The following is a 26,671-nucleotide window of genomic DNA, read 5'->3' as shown; positions in this document are numbered from 1 at the left end:
CTAAAAGTGTTTTGGGAGGAAATTATTTGGCGGGGGTCTGGGGGCCGCTGAAGGCCCCCAGTGGGGTCCAGGGGCAACGCCCCTGGTGGGGGTCAGGGGGCAAAGCCCCCTGAAGCTGAAGATTTTTTGACACTTTGACCATAAAAAAAGACTTGGAAATGAGTCCGAGCAGTAGAAGCATACAACATTTTGTCAGTCATATGTGCAAAATTTAAGTAACTTTAGCTCAGGAATTTTCACAAATTTTAGAAACGGCACAATTTACTTGCACAATGACCAATGGTGCTCGTAAGGTATTGATAAAAGAACTGGACCTAAATAAATTACTTGAGTGCCATATATGTTAGCTGAAGAAGTACTATTAGTTTAGAGGGAAGTAAACTGCGGCCACAATTGCAGCTCTGAAGACGAAAGCCAGTACACTATAATTAATTCATGCACATCTCTCCAATTTAAAATCGTACAATTACAAGTACAACTTCACATACACGTTTCAGCGTGGTCTTCCCTTTGGATTTGTAGCTGAGATCAACATTACACCACGTGCATCTAGCCTTTCCCGGAACAGTCAACTTTTTAATAGAATCTCCAAGTCGGAGCGACAGTTTTCTCCCGCGTAGTTCAGACGTGACGATTTCTTCCTGCCATTTCGGAACCCACTTATTCTTCACACCCTGGTCGATCTCCGACGCCAAAACATGTTCGCTTTCCGTCAATGTTCTCACCGACGCCATCCTTGAGCAGGCTAAATACGACAGCTGAATCAGCCCGTTTATGAATTTTCGGAATGAAGACACTCGGTGAAAGGAAAGCTTAGTCCCAAATGGAAAGTTCATATTCGGGTCGAAGGTCCACTTCCTTCGATACGGAGGTTATGTTGTCATTATTTTATCGGAGATTTGATCAGCGCTAAGAGCATAGTTAAATTTGTGAAGCGGCGCTATATAAGCTATCTTTATTATTATTATTATTATTATCTGGAAAATCGACTTTAGGGTTGTAGATAGGACTTTACAGATCCAATGCAATGGAACCACAACAACTACTCTACCTCCCCCCCCCCCCCCCCCCCCCCCATTTTTTCTCAACGGATTTAGACGATTCAGAAAAAATGGTCCTGGGAACGAAATTTTGGGCGGAAATCCGCCAATTGGCGGAAGAATCTCATCCCTGTATATTGGGGGTTCACAGTACTGCCTCAGAACAAATTAAACAAGAGGCGAAGCCATCAAGGCTCACGTAAGAAATCGACAAACAGTAACACAAACTCAATCACTCCGTCACACATACACACACACACACACACACAGTAAGCATAGGTGACACTGTGCAAGAAAGCGAGACACTAGATCTAGATCTGTCTGTCTGCATGTAGCCTGTAACTTACAGGGACACGACTGCCAACTAGTCTCGGCCCGCTCAAAATAACAATGACCGAGACTTTCAGTAATTCCTTCGCGTGACGTCTAACCCTCTTACGCCATAATGTGACGTCTTCAAATGTTAAAGTTTCTACCACAGACATACACACGCACACACGCACACACGCACAGACAGACAAAGTTACGATCGCATAGGCTACACTTACGTGAGCCAATAAAAGAATTAACAAGCATGTAACCATAAAGTTCCTGTCTCTGACCTTGTGGTCACCCCCTGAGAACTGTTGTTGGAGGCAAACGAGTAGAGGGATGCATTTTCGTCATCTTGTATTGACAGGTAGGAATCCACAGACTTGAAACTTTCCAGCGTGTCATCCTGTGAAAAGACGGAAATGTTGAAAAACAAACGAAATCTGTACTCACCGATACAAGGACAGCACAATCATACGAATTTTCGCTTATAAAAGCTTCATCAGGTAACAAAAACAAAGGAAGGAAATGTTGACATGAGGTTCTGTCAGCAAGGACAGCACATAACCCGCCACTGTTGTTGTTTTTAAAAAACTTTTTTAATTTTTTTTTTTACTACAAACTTTTTTATTTTTTTTTAATTTCAACCACTTATGCCTTCTTAAACAACTGTAGGCTTGACTAATAAAAGCATACACAGCTGATTAGTAGAGACACACAATCTGGTATCACAATGAATAATGAGGTCCCATGTGAATGTTATGCAGCGTCTGCTCGATATGATGCCCTTTTCTTTCTAGCATTTGGTTGGTTGGTTATTGTTATATGAAGTCTTATATCGCGCGCGTATCTTCAGACTCGGACTCAAGGCGCAGGGATCTATTTATGCCGTGTGAGATGGAGTTTTTTTTACACAATACAACACGCATTCACATCGACCAGCAGATCGCAGCCATTTCGGCGCATATCCTACTTTTCACAGCCTATTATTCCAAGTCACATGCGTATTTTGGTGGACATTTTTTTATCTATGCCTATACAATTTTGCCAGGAAAGACCCTTTTGTCAATCGTGGGATCTTTAACGTGCACACCCCAATGCAGTGTACACGAAGGGACCTCGGTTTTTCGTCTCATCCGAAAGACTAGCACTTGAACCCACCACCTAGGTTAGGAAAGGGGGGAGAAAATTGCTAACGCCCTGACCCAGGGTCGAACTCGCAACCTCTCGCTTCCGAGCGCAAGTGCGTTACCACTCGGCCACCCAGTCCTTGGTTGGTTGGTTGGTTGGTTGGTCGGTCGGTCGGTCGGTCAGTCGGTCGGTCGGTCGGTTGGTTGGTTATTATTGTTGGTCATCTCTTCAGCAGTCAATGCTATTCGAGACCGATGCAAGTTGTTTTCTTTTTCAGTTTACATGGTAGACTCCATGCTTCAAACTACTTACAATCAGGTCTAGCACTGTAAAAAGAAGGTTCTAAAACGTCATCACTTTCACATTTTGTACTTCGAATCTTATGTTAAAAAAATCTCGATCTCTTAAAAAAAAAAAAAATAGCATTTACTTATCACACCTGACACTATTCACTGCATACCAATCCCCTTTCCTCCACTGCAGCGGCCTCACGTGCTTGCCTCACTGTCATGGAGGGGAGCAACTCTTCCCCAAAACAATGAACAAAAGATTAAAACAATTATTTCCAGTATTCTTGTGTCTTAAATTGTCTTACTCACAGAAGCTATGGAGGGCCACCTTCTCAGTCTGTCTGCGGAAAGCAGAATGCTGGTGCTGTCTTCACTCAGGCAAAGAGAGGAACCACGCCTGCAAGGCAAAAAATGGATACACTACAGACAGACTGCAAATGACAATTAGAGTGATTAAAATTCAAAGAAACAACAGCAGCAACAACCAAACCAACACAAAATAATCAAACAATGACTGCAACAACAAAACCAAGATAACAGTGACTGACAAAAAAGAGTTACATGTATTCTTCTTCTTCTTCTTCATTCATGGGCTTATAGACTCCCAAGTTCACTCATACCCCCCGCGGGTTAGGGGGAAGAATTTACCCGATGCTCCCCAGCATGTCATAAGAGGCGACTAACAGATTCTGTTTCTCCTTTTACCCTTGTTAAAGGCACAGTAAGCCTCCCGTAAACCATCACAGATACGGTCAGGCTTTTACACACAGTACAAACACCCTTTCATTTAAACACTCACCGATTGAGAACATCCTAGGTGCCCTCCGTAAAGAGCGAACAATTTTCAAAGAATTTATTTTTGCGTGGTTTATCTTACCCCTGAGCCATTGTGAACCCGTGTGATCCAGTTTCCCTTTTTCACAATGTAGTCGTCAGTTAGTCATTTGAATGCGACTCGATGTGAGATTATCTACAATAGCACGTTTTTATGCACGAAACAAACGGCTGTGGTTCACAAGAACTCTAGCGATGGCTTTTGACTGTTGAGAGGAACGGCGATATGCCGCATAAACCGTCGTCTGCTACGACCCTTGCGTGACCCTGCTTCCGGGCTTTTCTTTTTTCAAACTTTCACAACTTCGAATTGCACTGATCTTGTCTTGATGAAAAAAGAATTCTTTTATGATTAAAGAATGTTTGTGTAACAAGCTAGATTTTAAAAGTTAGGTCTAGCGCAAAAACGCACCACGGTCCAAAAACATTCTGATAATCATCGATCCACGGCTATCGCCAGTTTAAGGGAAGTAACTCATTTTTGACCTGAGTTCAGGATGGGTCCAAAAAGTGTTCGAGACAATCTGCAAAATTAATTCTTTAAAAATTGCTCGCTCTTTACGTAGGGCACCTAGGATGTTCCCGTTTGGTGAGCGTTCAAATGGAAGGGTGTTTGTACTGTGTGTAAAAGCCTGACAGTATCTGTGATGGTTTACGGGAGGCTTACTGTCCGGGCGTGATTTCCGGGATATTTATAACAGCCGTCCAGCACCAAAACGAGGCGCCATTGTTGTAAAGGGCCAAGTCTACGAAAATAAATTCTTTGAAAATTTCTCACGCTCGACAGAAAGCAGCCAGGATGTTCCCGTTCGGTGAGCGTTTAAATGGAAGTATGCTTGTACTGTATGTAGACGCTCGGGGAGCTCTGTGATGGTTTACGGGAGGCTTACTGTGCCTTTAAGTGTTTCTTGTATAGAATATAGTCAATTTTTGTAAAGATTTTAGTCAAGCAGTATGTAAGAAATGTTAAGTCCTTTGTACTGGAAACTTGCATTCTTCCAGTAAGGTCATATATTGTACTACGTTGCAAGCCCCCGGAGCAAATTTTTGATTAGTGCTTTTGTGAACAAGAAACAATTGACAAGTGGCTCTATCCCATCTCCCCCCTTTCCCCGTCGCGATATAACCTTTGTGGTTGAAAACGACGTTAAACACCAAATAAAGAAAGAAAGTTCACTCATGTTTTTAGCACGAATGGATTTTTACGTGTGTGACCGTTTTTATCCCGCCATTCAGGCAGCATACGCCGATTTCGGGGGAGGCATGCTGGGTATTTTTGTGCTTCTATAACCCACCGAACTCTGACATGGATTACAGGATCTTTTCTGTACGCACTTGGTCTTGTGCTTGCGTGTACACACGAAGGGGGTTAAGTCACTAGCAGGTCTGCACATAAGTTGACCTGGGAGATCGGAAAAATCACCACTCTAAACCCACCAGGCGGCAGCGACCGGGATTTAAACTCACGACCTTCTGATTAGGAGGCCGACGTCGTCTTACCACCACGCCACTGCGCTCGTCTGTTTTCATGTATTCAAAACTTGACATTTCAGCTTGTCCTTGAGCAGTAAATTTACATGGCCCTGGTTTCTTGCTTGTGTCGTTAGCTTTTTGCAAACTGCAGATGCAAAAAAGCACAAATGCAATTTACATTTTGTGTATCTTTATGTTCAGATTCAATATGGATGTAACTCACATGGAAACTCCAGCCAACACGTTGGATGTTACGCATTGTCCGTGTAAAATCATAGAGCTGGCTGGATCTGAAAATGTCAAAATACAAAAATAAGTGGAAAATTTAATTTAACGAAAGCTTCTGACAGTGATTTCACTCATAACATGCAAAAGTAATCCTTGAAACTTATAGTTTAAAGTTATTTGAAGACATTGAATTTCAGAAACCAGAGCTTAAAAACTACCATTGATAACAAGCCCTTTTCTATCACCCACTACCTATCGCACATCATTTTGTCAAGTGGAATTTTCTTTATTATTCTTTTCTTTTTTTTCATAATCCTGATCATCACCAAGCGTGAAACAAATTACATGTCACTTACCCATGAGCCGTGACTCGTTCTTCTCTATCTCCAGAACCATGGCATCCTTCTTAAAGTACTGCACAGACAAATAAAATGTCAGAAACGAAACAAAAATAGCTGTCCTTACCTCTCCCTGGCTCTGTTTGAATAATTTGACTTTCTAAATGTGCTGAAAACGGAATCCAGTTCCACAACGCCTAATAGCAGTCTATCTGTTTCAGATTTCTTCTTGATTTTCTTCACTATTTTCACAAGAACTTTTCAATGGGAAAAAAGTAAGAGCATTAACACACACAATCAGCTAAAAAAAAAAAAAGTAACTACACTGACCTCATGAATACATCGCAGCTTACGCAATCCTTCTTTTGCTCCCCAAGAGCACAGCTCGTGCAAACCTCTGAGCGGACTGTTGAACCGTTTGGCTTTTTTCGTCTCCACCAACAGAGGCTGAAAGACAATGACACATTTATAAACAATTAGTGTGAAGATGGCAGTCTCTCTTTCATTTCATTTCCTTTTCTTTATTATCCCATTATCATTAGGCACATTTTTTTTTTTAAAGTCTGTTTACCGTAACATAGGCAAAAAATAGGGTCAGTAGGTCGGGATTTGTTTTTGGGGAGGGGGGGGGGGGGGGGTTTCTCCCAAAAACCATATTTTTAAGTTATTTTGCCAAAAAACGAAGACCTTTTTTAAAAAAAATTTCTCCTCCAAATGCCAAAAAAAAGTCTAGGGTCGCGTGAAAAAATAGGGTCGGTCGGGATACCGTAAACAGACTATTTTTTTGTGTGTGCCTTATTATACCAATGCTATTGTTCGTGTCTCTTCCTACTAGTGGAAAACTAGCAGCAACAAGACTAGCTAGCACTACCCAGGTGTGTGCATTATTTTACCAATGCTATTGTTCGTGTCTCTTCCTACTAGTGGAAAACTAGCAGCAACAAGACTAGCTAGCACTACCCAGGTGTGTGCATTATTTTACCAATGCTATTGTTCGTGTCTCTTCCTACTAGTGGAAAACTAGCAGCAACAAGACTAGCTAGCACTACCCAGGTGTGTGCATTATTTTACCAATGCTATTGTTCGTGTCTCTTCCAACTAGTGGAAAACTAGCAGCAACAAGACTAGCTAGCACAACCCAGGTGTGTGCATGTTTGGGTGTAACCAACCACCTGCACTTAACTGCGGCAGAATGACAAGGTCTTTTACATGCCGCTGTGGTGACACCAATGTGAGCAAATCCAAAAACAAAAACATTCATTCGCTCGCCTTCCTGGCGAGTGGACGAAAACTGAATTCCATCAAGATAAGTTTAGTGTGATAATTATTTGTTTGTCTGTTCACTTGAAAGACCGTTGAGTCGATATATGTGTGACTGTAACGTAAATTTGTCAATAACAACGTTCGAACAACTTACCTTTCTTGTTTTTTGATTCTCACCAATGTGAATACGATTTCAGGCCCAAGCAAAAAAGATTTCAATTCCAATCAAGACTACCACTTAAGCTACAAGAAGGAGATTAAACATACTTACAGTGTGAGAGGGAGCTTTCTTGAAGAGAGAAACCGGAGATATGCTGGACTCCTTCAGTGAACCACCTGTTGATGAGAGAGAGAGTTTGTCTGCATGCCCATGTGTGTGCCTGTGCGCATTACATCTTTACATTATGTATTAACACATTCACATGAATGAGTATGTGTGCCAGAGGAAGTACTTACCTATTAGTACATACTACTAAAGTACCAAAAACAACTCCAAATAACAAGACTGTAGCTGTACCATTTACAGATTATCACACATTTTCTCTGGCAAGGGAGGTAACTTTTTTTTACCACCGACTCCTTCAAACTCTAAACTAAAAAGACAAGCTATTCGCTGAACCAGCCTACATTGTCAAGGCAGTAACTAAACTTAAAGATCTTGTTTGTTTGTTTGTTTGTTCGTTCATGGGCTGAAACTCCCACGGCTTTTACGTGTATGACCGTTTTTACCCCGCCATTTAGGCAGCCATACGCCGCTTTTGGAGGAAGCATGCTGGGTATTTTCGTGTTTCTATAACCCACCGAACTCTGACATGGATTACAGGATCTTTCTCGTGCGCACTTGGTCTTGTGCTTGTGTGTACACACGGGGATGTTCGGACACCGAGGAGAGTCTGCACACAAAGTTGACTCTGAGAAATAAATCTCTCGCCGAACGTGGGGACGAACTCACGCTGACAGCGGCCAACTGGATACAAATCCAGCGCGCTACCGACTGAGCTACATCCCCGCCCTACTAAAAGATCTAAAACGGCAAAGGAAAGTAAGCACTGTAACAAATGATGACAACAGTCTGTCAGAGGGGGCCCGGTAGCTCAGTTGGTAGAGCACTGGACTTGTGATCGGAAGGTCGCAGGATCGAATTTGGGCCGGGACGGACACGGGTCAACTTTATGTGCAGACCCAGAGACGGAAGCCATGTCCCACCCCCGTGTCATCACAATGGCACGTAAAAGACCTTGGTCATTCTGCCATAAGTGCAGGTGGCTGAATACACCTAAACACGCAGACACCTGGGTAGCGCGACTCCGTTGCTGCTAGCTTTCCACTGGGAGGAAGCGACCCGAATTTCCCAGCGATGGGACAATAAAGTAATGAAAATGAAAATGAAAATGAAAATGAAAAAAATGAGTTATATGGAACTAGTCTCCAGGCACCCAATAGAATAAGAATCATTGGAAGCAACTAAAGACATTCATCCTGATGCAACGATCATCACGTGAACACACAACTTCATCTTCTTGCAACGCTCGTCCACTCTTGAGGATGAAAGTCGTTTGTTAATTTCAATGCTTCTCGTTCCCCTTTGTTTCCAGTAGATCTTGTTATGTCAGCACTCTGTGACATTTAGTTATGATTCTCTATCATACAAAAATAGTTATTGCACTCACTTAGAGCTACGTTTGTGGTACTTTCAGAGTACACATTGTCAGCAAACCAGTCTTCTTGCAAGCTCAGTTTCTCAGCGCGAGCAGCATCCTCGTTTCCTCGGTGAAAAGCTCGCTCTTCCAGCGCCCTGAAACGGCTTTCCAAGCGTTGATCATGCTGAGGAGTAAAGAAAGGAAAAGAATATTCATACCAATTCTTTCAGTGCAGGTGTGTGTTTTGTCAATCATGCCGTTCAAATACAGTGGAACCATCCCAAGTAAAAAAGTACCACACTATGTACTATAGTATACTATAGTAAAAGTACTATGGTATACTATAGTTTACTATAGTACAAGTACTATGGTACATTGAATTGTACTATGGTATACTATAGTTTACTATAGTACAAGTACTATGGTACATTGAATTGTACTATGGTGTACCATAGTTTACTGTAGTACTAGTACTATAGTAAACTATAGTACAAAAAGTACCATAGTACAATACATTAGTGTGTACTATAGTACATTGTGGTACATGTACTATAGTAAACTATAGTACAGTTAAATGTACTATAGTATTTTGGTCACTTTTTTGCAAAAATGTACTCTAGTAAACTATAGTTTACTATAGTAAACTCTAGTTTACTAGAGTACATGTACTATAGTTTACTAGAGTAAAATGTAGTACAGCGTGGTATTTTGGTCATAGTACATTTGTACTATAGTACTTGTACTATAGTTTACTATAGTACAGCGTGGTACTTTTGGCATGGTAGATTTGTACTATAGTACTTTCACTATAGTTTACTATAGTACAGTGTGGTACTTTTGTTGCTGTATATTTTGTACTATAGTACTTTTACTGTAGTTTACTATAGTATACTGCAGTACTTTCTTGAAAAAGTACCATAGCCTTAAAAATTACACTGGATGTAAATGTGGCCCCAATTTTTGCTGAATCAATTGTGTTGTGTGAATTGAATGTGTGTGTGCACGATCAGGCCACTCGCTGCTGTCAATCTGTCACATTTGGTAGGAAAGTAAAGGTTCATCACATGTTTTAAATTTTATTTTTATTTTTCGGCAGAGCATTAATAGTCAAACTTATGTAAGAACATTTTAAAATATCCACTAACATGTAAAAGACAATTAAATAATAATTTTAAAAAAGGTGTCCATCTTGCACAGTGAGTAACCAAGCTGTTGATTTTTGGTAAATGTCCCAATGCAGAAACAGTTTTAATGCAATTTTTTATAACCCTGTTAACCAGAACAAGTAACAATAAAATGCACGAAACAGATTTATTATAGCAGTAGCACTCTTCTTTGTGGGAATTCATCTTTAGCACAACACATATTTTATCAAAATTATCTCCCCTACAGCCAAGTTAAATTTCTATGATTAGCTTTGAAAGTGACCATGCCTACATCAGTACATGAAAACTCTGTGAACAATCAAAGGAGACAATGATTGTCCCTATTATTGACCGGAACTCTACCCCAATCTGAACTTGAACAATGCAAACTATCAAGCTGACTTGATGTCATCTAACCCTGTATGTGTGTGACCTTACACAGATAAAGTTATTGAGTTACTTTCTTTCTTTATTTGGTGTTTAACGTCGTTTTCAACCATTCAAGGTTATATCGCGATGGGGAAAGGGGGGAGATGGGATAGAGCCACTTGTCAATTGTTTCTTGTTCACAAAAGCACTAATCAAAAATTTGCTCTAGGGGCTTGCAACGTAGTACAATATATGACCTTACTGGGAGAATGCAAGTTTCCAGTACAAAGGACTTAACATTTCTTACATACTGCTTGACTAAAATCTTTACAAAAATTGACTATATTCTATACAAGAAACACTTAAAACCATATGTACTCGATGACTATACACGCTAATTGCTTTACCAACAGCTGGAGACATGCTAAATTAAGTTCCCTGCAAGATATTGTGGTCTAGGACCCCTTAAATGTTGAGATATTTGAATTTTTATTTTGATCTAGATCGTCCTATTTATAGATTTGCCAACAGAGGGAACGTTGACGCAAGGGAAATAACTCCGCGTCTTTGTTGACATCCTCACTTTTTCAGAGGCTAGAACAAGCTGTAATGCATGTATATGGTCCGCGCATGGCGACATATCGTCATTACATGGTCTTATGGTGCGTTTGACATCGATTATGGGCAAACTACACTTTGTAAACACGGGAGCGCGTACATATGCCTTTAACAAGGGTAAAAGGAGAAACAGAATCCGTTAGTCGCCTCTTACGACATGCTGGGGAGCATCGGGTAGATTCTTCCCCCTAACCCGCGGGGGGTTATTGAGTTACAACGATCTTGCTTCAAACACATTCAAAATAATACCATTTCTCTGTTATTATTATTATTTTCTGTGAACTTAAAAGTTTATGAGGGTCAATTTTACATGGGTCACATCTACAGGTCATCCAACTTCAATAGCCTGTAAAGTATCAAAAATCTAGCTTTCAAAACATTTCAGAAAAATAAGAACACATGCTTTTGCAACACATCCTTGATATTTGTCAAAAATGTGGTTTTGAAAAAATGCCAAATGTGGTCATGTTTGAAATTGATCAAACCATAGCAGTATGTTAACTTTGTAAAGTCTATCCCGAAAACCATCCAAGAAAACAACAATGTTCAATTCTGTCTACCCATTGTAAGTCAGCCTAATTATGCTCCCCATCAGTGACATTCTCCTGACCTGGTGAGTCAAAACTCACTAAATGTCCAATGGAGAGTTTTCAGCATGCAACCAGAAAGTATATAGTGTGGCGTTATGTCCCTTTTTTTCAAAACAGGGTTATATATGTGGCAATAATCACATGAAATGTTCTCTGTCCTCCACATCTGTTTGATTTGTGATTGGTGTCCAGATTATTTGCTACAGGCATCTGATTAAGTTTATTGTAGCTGCTGTCCGGTTCCCTTTGCCAGTGATATCTGCTTTCCTGTTCTGTAACTTGTATTCATGTTCGCCGATGGCACCCGCTGAATAGTTTTGGTTGTTCTCCAATGGCATCTAGCTAGCTGCTTTGACGTCTGTAAGTGGTATCAAGGTCCTTCACCATGCAGTCATCTGCTGGAAGTGAACAGGAGGCTCTCTTGCTTATGACACCCACACCAGAGCATGGAATGAAACCTGCAATGACACAGCAGTATGACTGAGAAAGCATGCAGACTGAAGCAAAGAGGGCCAAACTTTAAGAGAATGATAATGAAACCTAACTTAAAGTGCCGTGGCTTTTAGTGCATATATATCTAACTTTTAAAAGTTGTGTCCGTCTCTGTGTGTATCATGATGACTAAAGGCTCCGAAACAGCTGCACCGACTGAGACGGTGGTGGGGGTTTGAAACGTGCTGGTGCGTGTATGATTGTGCTTGCGTGTGTGCAGGCATGAATGTCTTTGTCAGTATGTGTGTGTGTGTGTGTGTGTGTGTGTGTGTGTGTGAATTTATGAATACAATTGAAGGCACAGTAAGCCTCCCGTAAACCATCACAGATACGGTCAGGCTTTTTACACACAGACTACAGTACAAACACCCTTTCATTTAAACACTCACCGATTGAGAACATCCTAGGTGCCCTCCATAAAGAGCGAACTATTTTCAAATAATTTATTTTTGCGTGGTTTATCTTACCCCTGAGCCATCGTGAACCAGTCTGATCCAGTTTCCCTTTTTGACTCACATGCGAAGCAAAAGTGAGTCTATGTACTCACCCGAGTCGTCCGTCCGGACGTCCGGAAAACTTTAACGTTGGATATTTCTTGGACACTATTCAGTTTATTAGTACCAAATTTGGCAAGATGGTGTATGATGACAAGGCCCCAAAAAACATACATAGCATCTTGACCTTGCTTCAAGGTCAAGGTCGCAGGGGCCATAAATGTTGTCTAAAAAACAGCTATTTTTCTCATTTTTCCCATTTTCTCTGAAGTTTTTGAGATTGAATACCTCACCTATATATGATATATAGGGCAAAGTAAGCCACATCTTTTGATACCAGTTTGGTTTACCTTGCTTCAAGGTCAAGGTCACAGGAGCTCTTCAAAGTTGGATTGTATACATATTTTGAAGTGACCTTGACCCTGAACTATGGAAGATAACTGTTTCAAACTTAAAAGTTATTTGGGGCACATGTTATGCTTTTATCATGAGACACATTTGGTCACATATGATCAAGGTCAAGGTCACTTTGACCCTTATGAAATGTGACCAAAATAAGGTAGTGAACCACTAAAAGTGACCATATCTCATGGTAGAAAGAGCCAATAAGCACCATTGTACTTCCTATGTCTTGAATTAACAGCTTTGTGTTGCATGACCTTGACCTTGGGTCAAGGTCACATGTATTTTGGTAGGAAAAATGTGTAAAGCAGTTCTTGGTGTATGATGTCATTGCTAGGTTTAGTTATTTGACGTCAAGGTCATGTAAAGGACAAGGTCAAGCATGTGAGTCGTATGGGCTTTGCCCTTCTTGTTTCACAATGTAGTCGTCAGTTAGTCATTTGAATGCGACTCCATGTGAGCTTATCTACAATAGCACGTTTTTATGCACGAAACAAACGGCTGTGGTTCACAAAAACTCTAGCGATGGTTTTTGACTGTTGAGAGGAACGGTGATACATGTATATGCATAAACCGCCGTCTGCTACGACCCTTGCGTGACCCTGCTTCCGGGCTTTTCTTTTTTCAAACTTTCACAACTTCGAATTGTACTGATCTTGTCTTGATAAAAAAAGAATTCTTTTATGATTAAAGAATGTTTGTGTGACAAGCTGTCAATTTATTATTTAGATTTTAAAAGTTAGGTCTAGCGCAAAAACGCACCACGGTCCAAAAACATTCTGATAATCATCGATCCACGGCTATCGTCAACGAGTTGAAGAACTACCGTCCTGTGTCCAACCTGCCCTTCCTCTCCAAGCTTCTGGAGCGTATCATCCTGGAGCAGTTGAGCGCCCACCTGTCTCGGAACTCGCTGATGCCAGTGTACCAGTCAGCGTACCGCCCTCACCACAGCACCGAGACGGCGCTCCTGCGAATCACCACGGACCTCCTGAACGCAACAGATAGCGGTCTCGTCTCTGCCCTTGTGCTGCTGGACCTTTCCGCGGCCTTCGACACGATCGACCACCAGCTACTCGTCGATCGCCTCAGTTCCACGTTCGGCATTCACGACACCGCCCTCTCTTGGTTTAGGAACTACCTCCAGAACCGCTCTCAGACTGTCACCACTGATTCGTTCTCTTCTCAGCCTGTCCCTGTCCGCTTCGGCGTCCCACAAGGATCTGTCCTCGGCCCTGTCCTTTTCACCCTGTACACCCAACCCCTCTCCCTGGTCATCGAACGCCACGGCCTGAACTACAACTCCTTTGCCGATGACACGCAGCTCCAGAACAGCGCCAAGCCGGAGGACGTTGACGATCTCCTTGGATCCATCTCCAGTTGTTTCACTGACATCAAGAACTGGATGACTGAGAACAAGCTGAAGCTGAACAGTGAGAAGACGGAGGCCCTTCTCGTTGGAACACGACAGAAGATTGCTTCCCTCACTGTGACCGACCTCCAGCTGGATGACGCGACTGTTCCATTCTCCCCTGCTGTCAAGAGCCTTGGCGTCTTTCTCGACTCCACTCTCTCCATGCAGACACACATCTCCTTCATCATCAAGACCTGCTTTTTCCACCTACGACGCATCGCCTCCATCCGTCGCTACCTCACCCACGACGCCTGTGTCAAGCTGGTTGTCTCCCTCATCTTCAGTCGTCTGGACTACTGCAACTCCCTTCTGGCTGGCCTCCCCGCCTCATCCATTCATGGCCTACGAGTCCAGAACGCCGCTGCCAGGCTGACGTTGAGGAAGACGAAGCGAGACCACATCACCCCCCTACTTCGCTCCTTGCACTGGCTCCCTGTCAACACCCGAATCTCCTACAAACTGTCCACTCTGGTCTACAAGTGTCTCAACGACTCTGCTCCCGAGTACCTTCAATCCTCCCTGGACCTGTACACCCAGCCCTCCGACCGTCCCCTTCGTTCTGCTGCTGACCCTCTCCGCCTCCACATCCCTCGCTCGAAACTCGCATCTGCTGGTCAGCGTGCATTTCCCTCCGCGGGCCCCTCCGTCTGGAACTCCCTGCCGCTTGAGCTTCGCCAGAGCCCCTCTCTTGACGCGTTCAAGAGTAGGTTGAAGACTCAGTTCTTCCCGTAGCTGGCTGCGACTTTCATGCTCGACGTGATGTGCTGTGCCCCAAAAGACATTCTTGTGCTGTGCTCTGTGAGAGGTGTTTTCTTTGTGCTTAATATTATTTTGTTTGACCTAGCTATTGATGTGTACATTGTTGTTAAACAGTTGTTTGTTTACCAGGGTTTGCTAGTGTGTGATAGGGTTCGTGTCCGTCTGAAGATGTTAGTTTCTTTGTTAGTCCTGTGTTGACAACTCTTCGACAAGCACTTAGAACTGTACCCACGGAATACGCGCTATATAAGCTTCATATTGATTGATTGATTGATATCGCCAGTTTACATCGATAGAATGAGACCCGAAGGGAAGTAACTCATTTTTGACCTGAGTTCAATCGGCAAAATTAATTCTTTAAAAATTGCTCGCTCTTTACGTAGGGCACCTAGGATATTCCCGTTTGGTGAGCGTTCAAATGGAAGGGTGTTTGTACTGTGTGTAAAAGCCTGACAGTATCTGTGATGGTTTACGGGAGGCTTACTGTCCGGGCGTGATTTCCGGTATTGAATATTCATAACAGCCGTCCAGCACCAAAACGAGGCGCCATTGTTGTAGAGGACCAAGTCCACGAAAATAAATTCTTTGAAAATGTTTCACGCTCGACAGAAAGCAGCCAGGATGTTCCCGTTCGGTGAGCGTTCAAATGGAAGTATGCTTGTACTGTATGTAGACGCTCGGGGAGCTCTGTGATGGTTTACGGGAGGCTTACTGTGCCTTTAATGTATATACATCTATACACACCCAAGAAGATAAGGCGCTCAGCAGGTCTGCACTCATGTTGATCCATTATGTCGGAAACAGGCAGAATTGGATCCTCCACCCGACAGTCACTGAGCTACAGTGCTGCTCTCAGCTATAAGCAAGAGAAAGCAGCTTGAGTGTTTCATCGCATATAATTCCAGTGTTTGCATACTCCATAGCGATTAGCTGAAACTATTTAGCTAAAACATTAAACTATTATCAGTGGAATACCAAAGGGGTGGCATATGTCATCCAAAATATAAGGCAATTTAAAGTGTGATTGACGGGACAGAAGCGTTTCAATGATACAAATAGAGAACACTACATAGTCTACTGTGTGTTACTGGGTTTACACAAGTAAAAGTGAATATTTTTTCTTCTTCTGTTTCTTCGTTCATGGGCTTAAGACTCCCACGTTCACTCATGTGGATTTTTACGTGTATGGCCGCCATTCAGGCAGCATATGCCAATTTCGGGGGAGGCATGCTGGGTACTTTCGTGTTTCTATAACCCACCGAACTCCCACATGGTTTACAGGATCTTTTCCGTGCGCACTTGGTCTTGTGCTTGCGTGTACAATGCGCCCGTCGTGAATATTTCAATATTTGAAAAGCAGTAAGTGTAAATCTGGTGCCACACAGCAAGCCATGAAGTATTCTGTTTTCAATTCCTATGTACCGGAGAGATAACCCATGTAGTAACTAAACCATACACGCACATATGGGCATATCATTGAGGTCATGGCAAGCTGGTCTGGCAGGGACCTTATATATTCCACTGCTCATGATTACAAAGTCACAGATGCAAAGTCATTCTCGTAACACGTTTGGGCTTGCCATTTTCTCGCGAGTGTTTTGAGAATGAAGTTTGTCTCGGAGATTTTGCATAAGCAATGGAAAATGACATCCCTGACAGACATGTTGTTTGAACCAACCTCATTTACATGATAGACACGCCTGTGAAGAGATGGTTCATTTATCACATCATGACACATGGGTGGTATCTCTCAGGTAGGCAAAACAATATATATCTAAATGCACCAATTTACCTCAAGCACTCAGCAGGTCTGCACATATGTTGATCCATTAGGTCAAAAAACCACCAGAACTCGATATGTTGTCCTAAAGTCACAGATATAGTGGAACCCCCCAAGGATCCTGAAAAAATAATTAAAAATGAAGAGCCAACACTTGTACAAATTATCTGTCTTTGTACATACAAGCACATACACAAATAAATCTGCTTGCACTATGCTGGCTTTAGGCATGTGTAATAAAATTATTTTGGGGGAGCTTCTCGATTCAACCGGGAACTTTTGTTGTTGTCAAAAGCAATTTATGCCTCAAACATTCTCCCACTCTAAGACTGAACTATGCATTCAGTATGTGTTGATATCTGACTTAAACTCACAAAAATAACAAAGGCTAGTTTGTAAAAAGACACTTGTTTGTTTGTTTATTTGTTGCTTAACGTCCAGCCGACTACGCAGAGCCATATCAGGACGAGGAAGGGGGGGATGAAGGGGGCCACTTGTCAAGCGATTCCTGTTTACAAATGCACTAACCCATTACTTGTGTCCCAGCAGGCTTTAGTAAAACTAAATTAATACCTACTGGAAGATTACCAGTTTCCAGTATGTTAAAATAGGCTTAACCTATCTACTGCTGGACTTACATCAGAACACTAACAGATTAAACTATACATGAATCGCGAGACAAGCCGCAAGAGAAGAGATTTTTGGAAAAAATACAGGTGAATGAGCAAGAAGGCAGAAAAAGGAAAAGAATTCATGAAGAAAAAGAGAGCATGACAGGAAAGAGGAACCAAAAATCTACCTAACAGCAAACTAGAAAGCTCCTGCGGTTCCCAAAACAGGAGGGGCCTTTAATTTCATAACCGCAGTGCCCCACTGCGGGAGTAAAAAGACACTGATTTGAAAAGAAAATTTAAATTCAATTACATATTATTATGTATTATATAATCTGTTCTGGGGCTTTTTTCCAGGTCTTTTAAAAAAGGATGTTCACAAACAATAACAAACACATTTTCAATCCAATGAATGTTTGCAGCACTGTCAGCCGGACAGAAATGACAGTATGTTGACAAAGCCGTGATAAAAACATAACCTGCAGTCCTACCTTAGCGCAAAGAAGTATGAATGGTCTCTGTGTACTCTACAATCTCTGACTGTGGCCCTATGTAAAGGTCGAAAAGAGCTGGCTGTGCTTGGCCATTAAGAAAAATTTCAGTTAATTCAGATTTGTACAAGGAGAGCATAAAAGCATATATTCACAGCATGTATGTCTTGTTATTGCTATAGGTCTATATATCTATGCCACAATGACACAGCAAATACGTACATTCATACAGACATATTCATTTACTCATATAATTTAAATTATATAGCACCACAGGAATATGTTAATATCAAAATCTAATATGAAATTTCCTACACACACCCATGAAGTTCAAGCCCTAAGCAGTTCTGCACACATGTTGATCCAGGAGGTCCAAACACACCCTGCACTTGTTGTCCAACAGTCACTGCTCCAGTGAAACCCTCCATTTAGGACCCTGAAAGATATAACAAGTTCCATAAAGTGATACAAAACTCTTTGTTGTTGTCCTTATCTGCTGAAGGAGCACCTCCTGTCGCTTCACAGCATCTGTAACACAAGAGAGGACTGAGTATCCAGCCAGAAATTTCATGACTGTATTTTTATAATGATGATCAACAAAACTTTTTAGGGGCTTTTAAAATGATATGACAAATATAAAGTCAGATGCACTTCACCCATTGTTATACTTAAACATAGAACTAAGGCTTGCTCATACAGTGGAACTCCCCTTGTTAGACCTCAAAATATCTGAGAAAAATAGGCCTTAAAAAGGACCCCTGGGTGTCTTAAAAAGGCCGTTGATTGATGATTCACAAAGGTTATTCACATACAATCAGTGATCGCGCTAGGTATTTTTCAAACCGGTATGACGTCATGAGCTGGCTACAAGGCTCTCACGAAAATCGGTAAGCTTGCCAAGGCAACCAGTAAAAGACAAACAATGACTTACAATACATTAAATCAATGTTTATCAATGTCAGTGATATGCGGACGTTTTTTCTCTCCCCCCTCCCCCCCCCCCCTCAAAGCAACTGTCGCACAACTTGACAGTGACACATCAGCAGCCGCTGTGAGAGAGAGAGAGAGAGAGAGAGAGAGAGAGAGAGAGAGAGAGAGAGAGAGAGAGAGAGAGAGAGAGAGACTTCCGAAATAAAATAGGAAAGCAAATAGTAATCACGCAACTGGAAGACTTACTCACTAGTTACTTACTGTTACAGTTTCACTTTCGCCTCACAATATTGTCTTTCAGTTTCTCATAAACTGAAAGATTTTACGATGGACCGGCGGTCTCGAATAGCAGCTAGCATCTGCTGAAGAGACATTAAACCCCAAAAACCAACCAACCAACCAACGATGGACCGGGAACCGAAAGAAATGGCGCGAAAAGTATGATGTCTGATGTCTGTGTGTGTAGATCTTTTTCTCGGCGACAAGAAAGATTTCTCCGCTCCCTGACCACCTACATTGCTCAAATAATCTGCTTGCAAATACTTTAGATCTGGCACAATCGTACTGAAAGACATTTCGGAGCTCGCCTCCTTGTTATTTTTGACGTCATGTTTGACACCTTGACATCAAGTGTCATCAATGGAGACATAATCGCAACATTGTAGCGCTGTCACAACAAGCCATCCAAATCTCTCTCTCTCTTTTTGTAATAAAGTTCTGAGTCTGAGTTTCTCTCTCTCTCTCTCTCTCTGTCTCTCTCTCCCCCTCGTACTGACAAACGATTTTTGTAATTACTACTTTTTTTGTACCGGTCAAACCAAATAACAATCGGTACGTCTGACCGACATCCACTTTTTTTTCCGGTATTGGCGAATCTTAACCGGTAAAATACCGGAAATTACCGGTAAACGCGATCCCTGAAAATATGAAAAAAGCAAGGTCCTAAAAGTGAGTGTGTCTTTAAGTGTGTGTGTCTGTCTGTGCATCACAATTAAGGGCTAAACAAAAACAAACACACACCCAAGAAAAGCAAAATTTGTTTGAAAATTTGATCAAACTCCAAGACAGTGAATCAAACAAGAAATGTCCATCACTGATTCAGACGCAGTTTATATTTGAATGTATGTGTGTGTGTTGCAAACATTACACAAAAGTGGATCATAAATACCAAATTCAGCTAATGCTAGTACCGTATTGCAAATTACATTAAATTTGAAATGAAATTTTATAATTTGTTGTTAATAATTTACTTACTGGTTAAAGAGTACAACTTTTCACAATTTCAGCACAGAGAATGGAATCCTTGGTGTCTGCTTCCTTTTCTATCTGAATGACTCATTGGTACAGCCATCTGTCATCACCCTGCCGACTGTTTTTTTTTACCTGGAGTCCAGAAGCTTCCCCACCAACTCAGGCAGTTTTGTTTTTCACTAAAAGTAAAAGAATAAAGGTCAAATAGATTTGCACAAAGGAATAAAAAGAGGTTTTCTAGTAATCCAAATAAAGCATGCAGAAATAAAAACACAAAAAGTAACATCAAACAGTTTTGCCTCTTGTGCCCCCAAGACACTGGAATAATTACAGGCCACCAGATAGGCCGTCCATCACTGAAAGTGAACAGAAAAACTTGATGTTTAAATATGTGTGTGTGTGTCAGTGTGTGTGTGTGTCAGTGTGTGTGTGTGTGTGTGTGTGTGTTATAGTTTTTATAATTTGCCCATAATCGATGTCAAACGCACCATAAGACCATGTAATGACGATATGTCGCCATGCGCGGACCATATAATAATAATAATAAGAAGAACATTTATATAGCGCTAAATCAAAAACTTTCGTTAAAAAGGCTTGCTCTAAGCGCTTGACATCTAAACTAAAACGTCATTCACACTCTTTACAATGATGTACAAGAACTTCATGTCACACTCTTTCATTCAGTATAACACCATTCACACAGTTATTATTCTGTACAAAACAATAAGTTAGTCTAACATTTAAAATGTTCATAAAATGAAAACAAGAGAAAACCAGACTGATTAAAACAACTGCTTAGCAAGTTAGTGCTAACAAAACATGAATCTTAATAATAACGTAATACATGTTTAACTATTAAGACCATAAAAAACCTATATGCTAAAATAACTTCGAACTTTTAAAAACTTCTTATAAAATACACAACACATCTAGATAAACACCAGAATGATAAAACAAAAGGCAACTCGTTAAAACTATTAAATGCATCAATGTCTAAAACACGAAAGACTCAAATATAAAATACACAATTCTCTAAAATTCTTTATTAAAACTGAAACCGACCTGCTCAAAGTAAACCATACCCACCCCCTCCCTACCCACCCCCAACCCTCCTCCTACACTAAATACTAATTATTTCTACTCTTAACTTCCCAACTACACGTTATCCATAAACTATGCACAGGAACATGTGTGTCAGCATTACAGATTGTTCTAGCCTCTGAAAAAGTGAGGATGTCAACAAAGACACGGAGTTATTTCCCTTGCGTCAACGTTCCCTCTGTTGGCAAATCTATAAATAGGACGATCTAGATCAAAATAAAAATTCAAATATCTCAACATTTAAGGGGTCCTAGACCACAATATCTTGCAGGGAACTTAATTTAGCATGTCTCCAGCTGTTGGTAAAGCAATTAGCGTGTATAGTCATTGAGTACATATGACTTTAAGACAAGAGTTTAAAATGTCACTTACTTGTCCCTGTCAGTGTAAACTTTCAGCACAAAGAAGAATGGAAACATTGGTGTTTTTGTCGGTTCCGTTCCAATTGAATGATTTGGTACAGCCATGCCATCAAGTTGATCAACCAGCTCACTGTTCCTGTTACCAGTTCAACCTCTTTTCCACATTGCCGACAGATTTTTAATCTGAAAAAGTCATGTATACATGTTTTCAAAATGGGAATTTACAAGTAAACAGTTAACGAAATAGTCCGCTTCTGTCACGTACTCCCCACGAACACCGCTATACGTGGGGCAGCCAGATCCAGATAGAATCAACAAACAAGTAAAACTCAAAGTAAAAACATCAAACTCAAACTCAAAGAGAAAAAAACCAACCAGACGGCCCAATGGTCACTGTAATTGTATCAGATTCAGATTCTCACAATGGTATAAACTTTGCAAATCTCAAAAATAGTCGGATACGGGTAGTGACAGTGATAGTGAAAAAGAGTTGTGGGAGCTGTAAAGAATAATTATACGTACTCCTCACTCGATAGTCGATGACTTGGCAGTTACAGTTGCAAATCACTCGATAACTCCTGAGCGAATCTGGATACGATTACGTGGAAAACTCTTGAAGGCTTACTTCTCAGTCCAGATCCATCTTCTGCTCTCTGAATTATGGTTACACTCTCTTGGTGGGTTCCTTTCGTGATGTTGTAGCCCGCTTTTTTCCAATCTCCCTGGTGCAAACTCTTTCTTGTGAGTTGAAGTTCGTTCGTTGAAAATCAGTTACTAGTGCTGTCCCTTGATTTACTTCGGAGTGGTCTCCTCTTCGATTTTAAAGGGACATAACTCTCGCATGCTAACCCTTTCTTCGTATCGAAAGTAGCCGGCTCAGTTTGTTTTTGTTTTTGTTTGGTCTTGTGTTTGATGACTTTGCTAGTCCAATATTTTATGTATATATATACTCAACCAAAACTTAAATGTTTTTACTAGCTATTCAATTGTATGAGTTACAGTTCCTTTTAGGTACTGCTCTGTTCATTTTAGCATGTGCATGGATAAGCAACGCACACAAGTGTGTGTGTGTGTGTGTGTGTGTGTGTGTGTGTGTGTGTGTGTGTGTGAGTTTACGCAGTATGTGTGTGTATGGGGGATGTGTGTGTGTGGGGGGGATGTGGGGGTATATATATGTGTGTGTGTGTGTGTGTGTGTGTGTGTGTGTGTGTGTTTCGGTAAGCGAATGTCAGCGGTTTGTGTGTGTGCATGCGTGTGGGCGTGAGTGCGGCATGTGCGAGTGCGTGCGTGTGTGTGTGTGGGTGTGCAGTCTTTTGCTTACGTTTACAATTATTCTCTGTATATGTTCCAAGGCAGGGTGGACTAGGCAAAGAGGAGAGAGGGGGGGGGGGGTTGCCAGTGGTGGTCCAGGGGGATGTTCTCCCTGGCGGGGTCAAGGGGCAGAGCCCCTTGTGGGGGTCAGGGGGCTTTGCCCCCTGAAGCTGATGGGTAGGTCATATTCTGAGATAGGAAAATGGTCGCTCCTTGCATGAAACGGCATAAAATAAACAATAATAAAAAATGTTTTAAATAAGTGAGGTACATGTTTAGGCTAGGGGGGGGGGGGTTGCGCAACCCCCATAACCCCCACCCCCCCCCCCCCCCGGTAGTCCGGCCCTGCAAGGACAGGTTGGAAGATGAGGCTAAGCCTAAAACCTTTATCCTGACGTAATAATATCCTCTCTCTCTCTCTCCCTCCCTCTCTCTCCCTCTCTCTCTCTCTCTCTCTCTCTCTCTCTCTCTCTCTCTCTCTCTCTCTCTCTCTCTCTCTCTCTCTCTCTCTCTCTCTCTCTCTCTCTCTCTCTCTCTGTTAAGCATTCGATGTGTACATATTCTATAACTTTTTTTTTTAAATCTCATATTGTGTGTGTGTGTGTGTGTGTGTGTGTGTGTGTGTGTGTGTGTGTGTGTGTGTGTGTGTGTGTGTGTGTGTGTGTGTGTGTGTGTGTGTGTGAATGTCCGTGTATATGATGTGATTAGAATAGGGGAGCCTCTCTGCATGGGTGAAAAAACACTTGTTTGTAATGCTTGTATGCCACAACGCTCTCTCTGTCTCTCTCTGTCTCTCTCTCTCTCTCTCTCTCTCTCTTTCTCTCTCTCTCTCAAATTATTTAAAATGAAACAATATTGTACACACAGCAAACTTCAGTCAACTTCAGGTCAAACCAAGAACTTTGCACTTGATCCTACATGAAGAATTATTTTGGCAAACGTTAAATTTAACATAAAAAAGGTATTGTTTCAAAATTTCACTGCAGACCATTTTACTAAGCGTTTCGGGCGGGCGGGAAATAGCTCAGTCGGTAGCGGCGCTGTCTTCAAAACCAGTTGTCGCAATCGGCGTAGGTTCGATCCCCACGTTCGGCGAGGGATTTATTTCCCAGAGTCAACATCGTGCAGACTCTCCTCGGTGGCCGCATGCACACGATAAAGAACCCAAGTTCACAGCGAAAGTGTCAGGGCTCGGAAACATGAATACACGCATGCAGGAAACAAAATGTGTGGGTATCGCCGTATACTGTATGGCAGCTCGCTTTCCCCATGGAGAAAGCAGCCCGAATTTCCATGAGGGCAACCTCACAGGACTATATAAAATCTTATCCTTATCGTAACCTTATCCTTTAACTTTTAAAGCAATTGTTAAATTCTCTTTTGAAAACTTTTTTGTGAGAAGCGTTCCAAGGTAACGTTAATGAAATATTAATTTCACATTTGATGCTAACTGTTTACAAAAAACTAACTATACAGTTTATGTACATCTTACGTTACAAAAGTCCTTTCTCCTAAGTGAATATGTGCGTACCCACGTGTTTGTGTGTGTGCACGTGCGAGCGTGTGTCAGTGTGACTGTGTGTGTGTGTGTGTGGTGTGTGTGTGTGTGAGCACAAAGTATTCCTACGTGTATTTTGCAAATGCACAGTTAACAAGTTTGAAAATATCTCATGTCATCTCCAACAAACGGCTTAATTCACACACACGCACGCACAAAACATAATAAATCTTATATGTACGACTACCTTGTAAAAACACACACAACACGTTTACATGCACAATTACTGGTGATATCAAACACAATTTTAAAAACAATGTTTTTTAATCAACTTAATTTCAACAACAAAATTGTTATGCTTAGCTGATAAGTTATATTAATAAAACAATAAAAATAAAAACACAAAATGCATGTATACTATTACTACTATACTGTACCGCAGTACTATGTACTGTTGTACTATAGTACAAAATACCATAGTACAAAGTACCACAGTGTACCATAGTACAAAGTACTTCGTACTATAGTACTACTGTAGTACAGGGTACATTCACAAAAAAGTACCATAGTACAAAGTACTAGGTACTATAGTACTACTGTAGTACAGGGTACATTCAATAAAAAGTACCATAGTACAGAGTACTATGTACTATAGTACTACTGTAGTACATGGTACATTCACTAAAAAGTACCATAGTACAAAGTACAAAGTACTCTACTGTACCACAAAGTACTATAGTACAGGGTACATTTACTACACAGTACTATAGTACAAAGTACCATGTACTACAATATGTACTAGAGTACATGGTACATTTACTATAGTTTACTATAGTACAGGGTACATTTACTATAGTTTACTATAGTATACTATAGTACATCGTGTGGTACTTTTTCAGCTGGGATGAATTAAGATTCCCCAATTTAAGACTTTCCCCTTTTGAAGACCATGCTGTTTGAGACTTTCTTTTCATAACCTAGCTATGCAAGTTTTTTTTCCCCATTTTAAGACTCCCTTGTGACATTGACCACAGTTGGAGAATTATGCCCTATTCATACCCTGGGAAGAGTTTCTACTAATAAACACCATAGTAGCATTGTAATTTGACTTTAAAAAAATCCTAAAACGGCATCCGTCAAGTCAACTCTCATGGACACGCGTGCACACATACACTCACACACACACACACACACATATGCACACACACGCACACAAAATCACGCATGTGCACAAACCAACACAGCAGAGTACACACACACACACACACACACACTGTTGCACACATGTATACGTGAGCATGTGCACAAAGCCACACAGCAGAGAACACAGAAAATCCCCCCCCCCCTCTTCAAAACACCCCAAAATATCTGTAAAATTAACACACTCACACACACACAGGCATGTGCACAAACACACACAGCAGAATACACACAAACACCCCCCCTCACACATATATGCACACACACATGCACACCCAACACCCCCACACATGCACTAACCAGAAGTGGCTTCAGGATGGACAAGATGTCTCTGATCTCTGTGGTGGACTGGCGAATGTTCTGCAGACCTTTGTACAGCTCGTTCTCAGCGCTGTTGCGCGATTTACTCTGGTCACTCTCCGGCCCGTCGCCATCAGTGTCACGCAGTCGCATTCGACTCACCTGGTTCAGCAGGTAACCTGTCAACATGAAGGCAATATCTGATATTTTCTGGCTAAAATATATGGATGGTGAGGAGACTAACAGTGTTGTTCCCAGGCACAGAAAACAACAGGTCAGTTAGACCTGGATTCAGAATATATATATATCGGTCAAAACATCCTGGCCGCAAAAACTAAATTATTGTGTGAAACTGAAAAAAACATCCCACATGTCAAAGCTATCGGACATTCGACCAGCCTTGGGTCAGAACAATGCGTCAGGTCAAAAAAGTATGCGTAAATAACCGCAGTCGGAGACCTGGGAACAACACTGATACTACAGGTGACAGCAGGAGGATAGACAACATTCAGAAAACATAATGTACAAATTCAAAAAGAATAAACGTAATCCTAGAAGACTGTTTTGTTTATGTTACAACTTCTGCAGATGTTTGTGAACGAGAGATGTGAATGGCTTTAGAGCAATGCTCACTTTCAATGGAAAGAAAGTGCATGCAGTACCTTTTGTATGCTCCAAGTCTTGTAGATGTCGCTCAAGGTCTTTCACAAACAATAATCTGTTGCCGTATTTCAGAAACCTGGCTGCCTGAAAAAAAGGATCGATTATTCATTCACATTCTGTCTGCTTTCAGATTTGACTGCAATAACAGATAAATCTTTTGTCCCATCGTCCCAATGTGTTTGCTAGCTGCCTCCCCTTTCCCCCTTCTCTCCCTAGTAGCTCCTGTCATTTTGTTGTTTTGTTACATTTTCATTGTTTACATTGTTCCATTGACGGGTGCAGTGGTCTAGTGGTAAGACGCCGGCCTCCCAAGCAGGAGGTCGTGGGTTCGAATCCCGGCC

The 26,671-nt window shown here is 41.5% G+C and overlaps 1 protein-coding gene and 1 long non-coding RNA gene across 2 annotated transcripts in view; both read right to left on the bottom strand.

The window, feature by feature from the left end:
* LOC138962855 (guanine nucleotide exchange protein SMCR8-like) overlaps window positions 1–26,671 on the bottom strand; it is a gene marked incomplete at its 3' end in the record, with an annotated part of 51,832 nt that overhangs the window by 19,597 nt on the left and 5,564 nt on the right. The window contains 9 exon segments of the mRNA XM_070334820.1: window positions 1,643–1,758; window positions 3,083–3,170; window positions 5,304–5,370; window positions 5,665–5,722; window positions 5,977–6,093; window positions 7,181–7,245; window positions 8,580–8,733; window positions 25,668–25,846; window positions 26,330–26,414. Coding sequence (XP_070190921.1) covers window positions 1,643–1,758; window positions 3,083–3,170; window positions 5,304–5,370; window positions 5,665–5,722; window positions 5,977–6,093; window positions 7,181–7,245; window positions 8,580–8,733; window positions 25,668–25,846; window positions 26,330–26,414 — 929 coding nt within the window.
* On the bottom strand, window positions 9,613–22,413 carry LOC138962858 (uncharacterized). Its single transcript, XR_011454619.1, has 6 exons — window positions 21,881–22,413; window positions 21,369–21,541; window positions 18,036–18,150; window positions 16,625–16,733; window positions 15,577–15,688; window positions 9,613–11,729 (listed from the first exon to the last, which is right to left on the bottom strand). It is a non-coding gene; the product is annotated as an uncharacterized lncRNA (long non-coding RNA).

Source organism: Littorina saxatilis, linkage group LG3 (assembly GCF_037325665.1).
Source record: "Littorina saxatilis isolate snail1 linkage group LG3, US_GU_Lsax_2.0, whole genome shotgun sequence".
Classification (NCBI taxonomy): Eukaryota; Metazoa; Mollusca; class Gastropoda; order Littorinimorpha; family Littorinidae; genus Littorina; species Littorina saxatilis.
Note: the sequence above shows the minus strand (reverse complement) of the source record. Positions and strands in the feature narration are given on the sequence as shown.